The following is an 11,863-nucleotide window of genomic DNA, read 5'->3' as shown; positions in this document are numbered from 1 at the left end:
CCAAAGACGGGTTAACAAAATCAACTGGGAGTGGGACATCCTGCTACATCTACAAGCTTTTTCTAGTCAGAACAAAAAGTGCCACACAGATATGTTGATTGTTTGATTATTTATTTTATTATAAAACTCTTATACGACAGGTTCCGTCAAAATGTAAAAGTAAACAACGACTTTTTCCATGAAATGTTTTGACATACTAAACTTTGAATTTTTTTTTTTAATTTTTTGACAAACTAAACTATGACTTTTTTTTCTTTTTTATGTTTTTGACATACTAAAGTATGACTTTTTTTTTAATTTTTCGACATTCTACCCTATGACTTTTTTTATAAAAATTTCGACATACTGTACTATGACGTTTTACCATCTGAATGTAAAAAACTAAGTCCATTTCAAAATAAAATGATGTTTTTAGAGTTGTGACTTATATTGGCCTTTTTGTTTAAAACAAGAAAAATATAACCACATTATTTCGTATGAAATTTAGATAGAAAGTTACATCAACGTAATAAAACAATGTATAAAAAATTATTTGGTTCGTTATGGTTAAATATATGTAAAATAACATCCACTATGACCTCCCGGCAAAGATAAATGAAGGCTCATTTTTTTCTGATTTAAAATATTTAACATGGCAGCAGCTACAAAAGTTTTAAATATTTAATGATTAAACAATTTACTAAAATTAAAACCATTTAAAAGTCTGACACAATGACAGATCAGTCTGCATCGAGTGGCAGCAACAGTTTCTTATTTGGTAGTTTTTTGCAACGACTCCAGTTTCTGTCAGACAGTTTTATCCAGCTGGATGGAAGTGTAGGTAATATGTGCAATAAATAAATAAAATAATTATTAATAAGTAATTAATAAGTAATAATAACAATAATAATAATAATAATAATAATTAAATAATTAAATAATCAAATAATTAAAAATTATAAATAATTAATTAATTATTAAAAAATAATATTTTTTATTTTATTGTTTTTTTTGTTTTTATTATTATTATGTATTTATTTTATTATTATTATTTTATTTTATTTTTTTCCTGCCAATCTCCTGTTCCACACTCCAGTCCAGATGGTGGCGGTAATGCACTTCTAAGATGGTTTGCCAACCGCAAATAAAAACCAAAGAAGAAGAAGAAGAAGGATGTTGACCTCACTAGCTAGTATTTTATTCCCTATGACCCGGATGTTGACCTCACTAGCTAGTATCACATGTTGATGCTAGTTGTCAGTTAGCTTCGCATCTAAATGGAGATAAATATGAAGAAGACGAGTTCTCAGGATCTGCTGTCCTGTGGGAACGGAGAAGGTTTGAATGCTTTTATCAGCAGAATAGTTATGGAAGAAAAAATGATGCGTTTTTGAATGAAAAACGTGTTTTAACACCAGAAAACACTGAAAACAAGCTAGCTAACAGCCAGCTAACAGTTAGCTAGCTGACTTCTAACATGTTAGGAACATGTTAGAAACATGTTAGAAAATGTTTCTAACATGCTTCTAACAGTCCTCCAGGAACTCAAGCTGAAGTCTAAAGCTCGTCTGTGTGCCAGGATGAGGGTGTCTTTATAACAACAGAGAGGTTTAAGGAGGATTCTCAAGAAGAGCTGCTCCATTAAGAGTTTACTTTATCACATTTATGTCTTCATGGGGAGTTGTGTTATTTTAATATTTGTTTATTAGCTCTGGAAAATGTTTTTGTCACCAAAACATTCACAAAGACCTAAAATTATAACACATTTTTTTTCCTAGGAACATTGCTAATGTTAGAAATAATCAGTTTCACACAATATAGAATGTCAGACATTGTTATGGCCTGTAAAAGGTTTTTGATATAATTCACAGCAATGTCCTCATTTACAGGGTATTATTATTATTAATAATAATAATAATAATAATGTTGAAATAATAATATAGCATTCATAATTTATTATTTTATTTATTTATTTTTATTTAAATGTATATTTTAGCTGGACAGGACTATGGACATCAAGATATTAATATTTTCTGATATCAACACAATATATTTGCAAAATTAATCTAAAATGATCAAATTGATTTTATTTATTACATGAGACAGAATTCTTCACATCAACACAAACTTAAATAATTTAATCAAAGTTTTTAATGACAGCTGGGCCATAATAATTCATTTGTAATGAAATCAAAACTGTTTTAGCTGAAATTCAGTTAACAATATTGAATTATGACTTCGCTCTAATAGAGAGCTGCAGGGATGATGTATTATTGTAGGCCAACTAGGTAGTTGGCATCACACTGGTTCCCTTAACAAAAAGCCAATGGGATTGTTCCATCAGCTTTTATTATTTTAAGTCATCGTGAGCTTGGTTGTTGTGCTTTCAGGTCTCAGTGAGAAGCTTCTCCTCAAGCCGAAGGCTGGCAGATCGCTGCAGACGGAGAGAGTCCCGAGAAGCAGCGGTGAGACCAAACATCACGTCCCTGCATGCTGTGTTGCTATCATTCTTCTTCTTCTTCTTCCTCTTCTTCTTCTTCTTCCCTGCAAAGGGGCGCCGTCCAACTGCATGCACACTCGCACTGTAGAGCTGGGCAATCTGGCGCATGTCGATGACGTTATACACAGGGAGAGTGAACCGGAGTAACGTTTAACATTTCTTTACAAATAAAAGTGCTAAAAAAATACATCCATATAGCGTTCGTCGGGCCTGAATACAAGGTGCAAATTCTTAGTATCGATACACTCGATTATTTGCCTTGCAAAATCGATTTTAGATCGATATACGTCCTCCATGAAGGACAACTTGCCGAGTACCTATCGATGTAGTTGGATCGTAGGAATATAAGTCGATACATCGATGTAGTAGATGAATCGTTCCACCCCTAGTTCTATGGGTACCCACGAGTCTCCCCTTTACAGACATGCCCACTTTATAATAATCACATGCAGTTTGGGGGCAAGTCATAGTCAAGTCAGCACACTGACACACTGACAGCTGTTTAGTTTAGGCCTTTCGTCCACACGCAAACCGTGTTTTAGGTCACTGAAAAGGGACCTTTTGTAAAACGGTGAAGATGTTCAAAAACTCCATTTTCAGTGTTGACGTGTAGAAAGAGCGAATAGACTTTTTGTGTGCGCTGTTATCTCGCCAAAACAGTGCTGGTTCTAACAGGACTTTTTTACATGTTTACACATAAATGTTACACCCAAAAAAATACCTGTGTACGTGCGGACTTAAGCCTAAGAACAAACCCCCCTTTTGAGCCAGCGGTGTTGATGATGCGTGTTGTTGTTGTGTTGTTGTGTAATAGTGTTGGAGCGGCTGCAGAGCTTCCTGCCTCAGATGGCCGAGGCCAACGAGAAGCTGAAGCAGCAGATGGATGAAGCTCCCGCCGGACGCTTCGACATAGAGAGTGTGGAGGAAGCGGAGAGGGTCATAGAGATGGTGAGTGTCGGTCTGCTGGTGAATTCAAGCTTTCGATTTTGAAATATATTTTTTAATACCTGAACCGATATATTTGCTCCGTTTGAGTCTTTGTGGGAACCCATCCCTACTCTGGTGAACTAGAAACCTCTCAACAAACACTCTTTTACTTGTTTTATTTATGTGATTAACTCATGTGATATCTTCGTCTTGTCCTCAGGACGTAGCGCTGGTGGAGCTCAGCGGGTCGGACAGCAACTCCGAAGACGAAGAGACTCGGGACTCTGAGGAGGAGGAGGACTCTGCCGAGGAGACGGAGATCACGGAGCAGAAGCTCGTATTACCTGGAGACAAAGGCAAGAAGAAGAAAGCCAACATCCAGGTTCTCCATCAACAGGGAGAGTAGAAAAAGATGGACTGCACAGACTTTTGGCTGCGTGCTGAGTTTCCCTCTGAGGTGGATTAAACTGACCAAACCGTCTGCCTCGGGCATGGAGGGATTTCAACCGCAGAGACGGAGAACAGGAAGCTCCTGTGTGAAGAGATGCAGATCTTCCTCGTCCCTATAGTGTTGCACAGTATACCATGATACCCTGTTTTATTAGTACTTGACTGAATGACAGTGTTTTAACAGGAGCTGTGAGTTGCGTCAATGTGCGACCGCAGGGCCGTGTGTGCAGCGCTCTGCTTAACAGGGGTGGAGAGGAAAAGCAGTCCGGTGAGAGAAACTCTTCTCTCTCTTCACACCACTTCTGACAGAACTTCATCTGAATTTTCTCATCGTTTTATGTTTTTTTTGTTTTGGAAGGCTCTCGGTGCTGCAGTACCACTCTCCGCCTTAACTGTTATGTGCCAGCAGGGGGCGTTGTTTTACAAAAAGAAAGCCTTATTAATGAGTGATATCAGAATCAGAAATACTTTATTGATCCCCGGGAGGAAATTACAGTTGTTCCAATTTAGAATTTAAAATATATATATATATATATATATATATATATATATATATATATATAAACATAGATAAGTTATAAGAAGAATAGAAATACAGATGAAATGTAAATATGTGTGCATTATCAGAAATAAATGAAATATAAAATTAATAAAATCCAAGAAATCACATAAATTGAAAGCTGAAGTAGGCGAGATTGGAGCACATATGATTTAAAAAAAATATGTTTTTATTAAACTGTCACTATATCGTGACAGAAGTACATGAAACAGGTAATCTGAAAAAAATCATGTTCCTCTGTGTCCTCCGGTGTCCTCTGGTGTCCTCCGGTGTCCTCTGGTGTCCTCTGTGTCCTCTGGTGTCCTCCGGTGCTCCTAACGGCATCTGCAAGATTTCACAGACCGGAGGAAAACGACCAATCAGAGCCGATCTGGAGCCTTGCCGTCTCTGAGCAGCTGTCAATCACTCGCCAACTCCGATCAAACGGTCAAACTAGGCAGCGCTGATCAAATATGAATCAATATTCTGTTACTGTAATGCCTATTTCTCTCCTCAGATGTTCTCAGAATCATCTCGTAGTGCACGGTTTAGCTGTAAAATGAGAAAGTTTGTGACCCGGGAGCCATGTTGAGATCTCTCACCAGAGCACAGCCAATAGGAACGCTCTCTCTCTCTGAAGCGGCCTGTGATTGCACAAAATCTTCCGTCACGGGGCTAGAAGAACACTTGAATTACAATATGCTGAAAGGTTATTATGGAATTTTTGCCCAATGATGACAAAAAAATTGTTGCCTTCTGAAGCTTTAAGTATCGGGGACTTCAGATTACTGCATACCATTTCAGTTGTTTAATGAATATTTTTTTATATTTACACATTTTTGATTAATAAAAATAAAATATTTTTCAGTTCCATGATCTGTCATCTATTATTCCATTACTTTTTGTTAGATTTTTGCCGTGGTATCGTTTCAGTATTTGGTATGGAGATATTCCGGCAGGGTATTTTGGTATCGTGACAACACTAATAGGAACAACTGTAAATATGATTTTGTACATTTTATAATAAAAGTGCCTTTGGAACCAGAAGAGATGCTGTGATGACCTCCAGTCAGCTGACCTCTCATTGTTCATGTTTAGGTGTAACTCTCTGGATCACCTTGTTTTCTTTGTTTGACCTTTGTTTGCATGAACTTCAGCACATTCTTACATCAGTCTAGGCGGTAAAGAGGTGTTATTACGTACATGGCATTGAATAAATAAAGCCTTTGTACACATACCCTGCTACATCCAGATGTGTGGATTCTTCTAACACGTTAGCGAGCTGAAATAACCCCCTAATAGTCATAATTAAATACCATGTTGTCTGGTTCACTGTGGTCTGATTAGTCTAACTTCTTTAACGCATTAACACAACTTGTGATTTTGAGGTTGTAGCGAGCTCAGTTTTAAAGCTCGAGTAAAGATACTGGTATCATATGAAACTAAAAAAACCTAATGAATCCATTGGTAATATACTACTTTGTCTGTTCTGTAGATTTCTCCTAAATTCACCTCTGAAGGTTTCTACAGAGGGGTTTGTTCATGTATCATTCACAGCTTTTTATAACTGTTGACAGTATTTTCTGATTTATGGAATGGAGATGGAGATAAAAAGAGATTTCCTCTGTAAAAACCTTTGACTCTAATATGTCAATGTTCAACAAATTAGCACATAAATGATAAGATAATGCATCATATACATAATTAAACATAGGATTTCAGAAAACTTGTAATATAAAAACATGATTAATCAACTGAGGAAGTTTGATGGTGGTATTTATTTGTTAAAAATGTCCTCTGTTCAGCTCGGGTGTCTGCCCTTAACTGAACATTAAAGGAGCATTCTTGATCTTTTTGCAAAAACAAACATTTATAGTTTAGAAAAGCAAGGGTACAAGATATTTTAGCTTTATTTAGCCACGCTATGGATGCAGCTCGATGGATGATGCTCGATGGATGATGCTTGATGGATGCAGCTTGCTGGATGCAGCTCCATGGATGCAGCTTGCTGGATGCAGCTTGGTGGATGCAGCTTGCTGGATGCAGCTCCATGGATGCAGCTTGATGGATGGAGCTTGATGGATGCAGCTCCATGGATGCAGCTCCATGTATGCAGCTTGCTGGATGCAGCTCCATGGATGCAGCTTGGTGGATGCAGCTTGCTGGATGCAGCTCCATGGATGCAGCTTGATGGATGGAGCTTGATGGATGCAGCTCCATGGATGCAGCTCCATGGATGCAGCTTGCTGGATGCAGCTCCATGGATGCAGCTTGCTGGATGCAGCTTGCTGGATGCAGCTCCATGGATGCAGCTTGATGGATGCAGCTTGATGGATGTCGGTGTCGGCCTCAGTTGGTCGAGTACTTTAGTTCAGACTGAAATATCTCAGCAGCTGTTGGATGGATCTGGTGCCCAGAGGATGAATCCTGCAGACTTTGGTGCCCTGTATCTCTCTCGAGGAGCCACCAGCGGGTCAAACTTTTTAGTTTTTCAGTGCAACTTTTCAACATCTATTTGATCGATTGGAGTTAGAGTGACTTTATAACAATAAAGCGATAGTATTGGAGCAAACTGGGAGCTCCAGAAGGTTGATTGGTTCTGTAAAAATGAAATTAAATGTGTTGTAAACACATTATCTGAACAGCCCTAACCCTAACGTATCTACTCACTGTTCTGGGTTGTCACTAGAACTTTAAGGCTGATGCAAGTCGTTTTAATGAGATAAAATACTGTTGCAAAACAACACACTTTTAATTGTTTAATTTTAATTCACTGAATCAGCAGAACTTCAGTCTGAGTTGAATATTTACAGAGAAATGAGCAGAATAAATAATTATTTTTATTTATTTATTATTCATGAATACATGTTAATATATATACATTTTTTATTATTTATTTTATTTAATGAGTTATTAGATGTTTCTTATGCACTGAATGTGAGAGAACTGGATCACCCAGTTCAAACCAGTGTAACCACAACAATAGACAACACTGACTACTGAGGTGGACATAGACATATATACATATACAGTATATGTATATATGTCTATGTCCACCTACATCCATTATGTCCACAACCACATCCGGAAATGCTTCTTCTTCTTTGGTGAGATAAAATACTGTTGCAAAAAAACACTTTTAATTGTTTAATTTTTATTTATTAATAAATAAAATGTATATATTAATACATACTAATATGTAGAATTTTTTTTATTATTTTTTTTATTTAATTAGATGTTTCTTCTGCACTGAATGTGGGAGAACTGGATCACCCAGATCCCTCGCAGTCATTTAGAAGGAAAAAGTCAATTTTTCCTTCAGGATGAATGACACTTTCAACGGATTTTTTTTATCTATAATGAATCAGATTGTTCATTATATGTGGGATAAACCGGAACCCCCGGAGAAAACCCATAAAGCACATTTATACCACAATAATAGACGACACTGACTACTGAGGTGGCGCTGAGAGCTCAAGAATTCACATTCATTTAGAAGGAAAAAGTCAATTTTTCCTTCAAGATGAATGACAAATTCAAAAGATTTTTTTTCTCTATAATGAATCAGATTATTCACTATATGTGGGATAAACCGGAGCTCCCGGAGAAAACCCAATAAAGCACCTTAACGCCTCGTCACGGCGTTGAACATAGAGGTGAAGAACCTGCACATGCAGCAACACTCTCTCTGCGGTGTCTTAAGGTGACCTTTGACAGCGCGGGCAATATAGTCTCCAAGTCCTGGATCATCCGTTTTCAAGGACATCATTACACATGATATATTGCACCACTTCTTACAAAGGTCCCGGCAAATGATCTTTTCGAGGTTCTCGAACGTTGTCAGGTCGCAATCAAAATCGATACCCTCGAGTTCGGCCCACGTTCTCTCAAGAAGACCCCCGATGAGGTCCTTGACGTTTGAAAGGGACCAGCTGACTTTGGCCTTCTTGAAGATCCTCGACACGAGCCTCTCCATGAGGACCTCGACGCACAATTTGTTTTGCTTGTCCCGCGCTTGCCGTGCGAAGTCTTCACGACTTATCGTCATGGTTACTTGGCGAGGCGGTGCAGCGATGGCGACAGGTTTGTTGGCCCTGAACTCAGCGGCCATTATGGCGTCTTTCACCTTGTCGGCGAGGTCGCCCGCCTGAAAGATCTGCCACCATCTGGCCAGAGACAGGAAGTTGAGCACCTTCCGCCTCAAGTCAGCGAGAATGTTTGCACGTATCACCGGCTCGGGGATGATCTCTGGCCCGTCTGCGATGTGCGTGTAGAGGAGTTCACTCAAGAGGTTTGTGAAAACCAATACTCGATCGGCGGGAATGTTTAAGCCCGGAGAAGCAAGTCCCAGAAGTTTGCGTGTCTCTTGCTTTTTAAGCAGAGAGTTAAACTTCTTCATGAGAGCATTCACCGACTCCTGGCTGGGAACTTTCTTGCCGCGGTGGAAACTCTTCGTTATTTGTGCAACGATTCGATGGAACCACGCTTTGGCAAAACACTTTCCCAAAAGCTTCTTGATTTTGCTCCAGATGCTTTTCTTAGAGCGTTTGCTCCTCTGTTCTGACGGAGTCGGGTCTGCAGCATCTTCAGCGATGGTCCGAGTGATGTCCTCTGCAACGTCTTCAATCTCCCGAGAGTTTTGAGACTGCAGCAGCGTGTACTCAGAGTCTGGTACGTCAACCAAGAGACGTTGTGTGATATCATTCAACTCATGTCTGATGATATCTTCGATCGAATTAGTTTTTTTCATCTCAGTCACAACGTCTGATGAAACGTCTTCTTCGTACGACTCGATATCTTCCAGGACCAGTTCTTTGACAGCGGACAGACCTGCCCTGTGCTTGCGTGGTCGAAGTGAAAACACAGTGGGCATCATGGCGATGAGTGCCTGGAACACTTTGCAAGCATCCAGGATCATGCTGTTGAGTTTGCTGGGAGGAGTGAAGCGCTGGATGACGCCCTCGGGACTGGAGAGGGCACTTTGGACGCTGTCTGAAACCTCTTGAGAGATCAAGCTCGTCAAGCTTCGTGAGCTGGGACACGACACCGAGGCGTCCACGCCCAGAGCTTCGGCAAAACACTCCCCGATCGTGTCGCCCAGATGGGTTTTGACGTCTTCCTCAGACACCGCGGTTGTGCTCCCGAGAGACTTCATGAAGTTCTTTAGCACCGTTGCTACGATGTCCAACATCAACTCTCCCATCATGGTCATGGCGGTATCATCTGGTCGGCAGGTTTTCAGTGATACCCACTGTTCTTCTGTCATCCCTTCAAAAAAGGAGCGTAACAGCTGGGTAATGGCGGGACGTACATTGAAGTCAGACATTTTGATGATTCAATGATACTGATTTATCCTCAGTTATATTCGCTGCCTCGTGGAGTTGGAGATGACTTCCCTGCTTCTTTCCGTGGATGTCTTCCTGTCTGGTTTGGTCCTAAAGGTTCAAATCAGCTTCTATTCATAAGCTCTCATTTCACACATCAAAGCCATTTTCATGACGTCACCTATGATGTCATAAAGCCATTAAAGCCATTCGAATTGCGTCATCACTTCACAGCGTTCCATGAGGGCCCCGCCCATTCCAGCAGCTACCGCAGCGCAGCAACCGTTGCTAGGCAACAGCTGCACCCTGCAAACATCCTCAGAGGGAGTTTTTCAAACAACCTTTTTAATTATAATAATTATGATTATTATTATGATTATTATTATCCACACATTAATATTACAGAACATTAGACGTTGTATTTGGAAGGGAATAACTAATTTTTTTAATTTTTTTTGTATTGAAGATAATTCATTTACAAACATTAAGGCATTATAATCTAAACTCAATACTTCTAATCCTTTTATTTATTCATTAATCTATTTTCATTAATTTTTACATTTATTTATTTATTTTGCAATATTATTTATTTATTTATTCCTGCACGATTTTCCTTTTGCATTTCACTCCTTATTTATTTCCCCAAACTTACTTACTGTAATAACTGTGTATGAGCCGTTCACCTATTTATTTCTGTATTTTCTTTATACATATACTTCAAACTAAAATACTTATGTAATAAGAAAATCCCTTAATTACAAAATTAAGTAAGATTCTTAAAAAATAAGTAAATTACTTAATTATAAAAATCTTCAAATCCTTTATTACAACATTAAGTGAAATTCTTATGAAATGAGCAAAATCCTTCATTAGAAATAAAGTAGTAAAAGTAAAATCCTCAATTATAAATTTGTGTAAATTTGTTAAGTACAACATCAAGACAATTCCTAGAGTACAAAATTCAATAAATTCCTTAAATGCAAAAGTAAAATTCATAGAAATTAAGCACATTCTTTAAGTGCGAAATTAAGTAAACTCCTTATGTACAAAAATTAGCCAAATTCTACTGAAATAAAATAAAGTAAAATTCTTATATAATAAAAAAAAATCCTTAATTAAAGAAATTAAGTAAAATTCTTAAAAAATAAGTAAATTACTTAATTATAAAAAAGATCAAATCCTATATTACAGCATTAAGTGAAATTCTTATGAAATTAGCAAAATCCTTCATTAGAAAAAAGTAGTAACAGTAAAATCCTCAATTATAAATTTGTGTAAATTTGTTAAGTTCAACATCAAGAAAATTCCCAAAGTAAAAAAATTAAATAAATTCCTTAAATACAAAAGTAAAATTCATAGAAATCAAGCACATTCTTTAAGTGCAAAATTAAGTAAACTCCTTATGTACAAAAATTTGCCAAATTCTACTGAAATAAAATTAAGTAAAATTCGTATGTAATAAGAAAATTCCTTAATTAAAATAATTAAGTAAAATTCTTAAAAAAATAAGTAAATTACTTAATAATAAAAATCATCAAATCCTTTATTACAGCATTAAGTAAAATTCTTAAAAAATAAGTACTTAATCATGAAAATTTGCAAAATCCTTAATTATAATATTAAGTGAAGTTCTTATGAAATAAGCAAAATTCTTCATCAGAAAAAAAGTAATAAAAGTAAAATCCTCAATTATAAATTTGTGTAAATTTGTTAAGTACAACATCAACAAAATTCCCAAAGTACAAAATTTGGTAAATTCCTAAAATACAAAAGTAAAATTCATAGAAATTAAGCACATTCTTTAAGTTCAAAATTAAGTAAACACCTTATTTACAGAAATTAGCCAAATTCTACTGAAATAAAATTAAGTAAAATACTTATGTAATAAGAAAATTACTTAATTAAAACAATTAAGTAAAATTCTTAAAAAAATAAGTAAATTACTTAATAATAAAAATCATCAAATCCTTTATTACAGCATTAAGTAAAATTCTTAAAAAATAAGTACTTAATCATGAAAATTTGCAAAATCCTTAATTATAATATTAAGTGAAATTCTTATGAAATAAGCAAAATTCTTCATTAGAAAAAAAGTAATAAAAGTAAAATCCTCAATTATAAATTTGTGTAAATTTGTTAAGTACA

At 36.7% G+C, this 11,863-nt stretch overlaps 1 protein-coding gene across 1 annotated transcript; it reads left to right on the top strand.

The window, feature by feature from the left end:
• Positions 1 to 1,162: 1,162 nt before the first annotated feature.
• c23h12orf45 (chromosome 23 C12orf45 homolog) lies at positions 1,163 to 4,370 on the top strand. Its single transcript, XM_037759817.1, has 4 exons — positions 1,163 to 1,317; positions 2,370 to 2,444; positions 3,294 to 3,427; positions 3,627 to 4,370. The coding sequence occupies exons 1-4, from the start codon at positions 1,257 to 1,259 to the stop codon at positions 3,810 to 3,812; spliced, it is 456 nt and encodes a 151-aa protein (XP_037615745.1). The 5' UTR covers positions 1,163 to 1,256; the 3' UTR covers positions 3,813 to 4,370.
• The last annotated feature ends 7,493 nt before the right edge of the window (positions 4,371 to 11,863 follow it).

The sequence above is a fragment of the Sebastes umbrosus genome, chromosome 23 (assembly GCF_015220745.1).
Source record: "Sebastes umbrosus isolate fSebUmb1 chromosome 23, fSebUmb1.pri, whole genome shotgun sequence".
In the NCBI taxonomy this organism is placed as follows: Eukaryota; Metazoa; Chordata; class Actinopteri; order Perciformes; family Sebastidae; genus Sebastes; species Sebastes umbrosus.
Note: the sequence above shows the minus strand (reverse complement) of the source record. Positions and strands in the feature narration are given on the sequence as shown.

Bases quoted from the DNA above. Each gene is read 5' to 3' on its own strand.
- c23h12orf45 (XM_037759817.1), top strand. From the start codon at position 1,257: ATGGAGATAAATATGAAGAAGACGAGTTCTCAGGATCTGCTGTCCTGT. The intron at 2,445-3,293 runs GTGAGACCAAAC...GTTGTGTAATAG, and splicing joins GAGAGTCCCGAGAAGCAGCG to TGTTGGAGCGGCTGCAGAGC. The intron at 3,428-3,626 runs GTGAGTGTCGGT...TCTTGTCCTCAG, and splicing joins CGGAGAGGGTCATAGAGATG to GACGTAGCGCTGGTGGAGCT.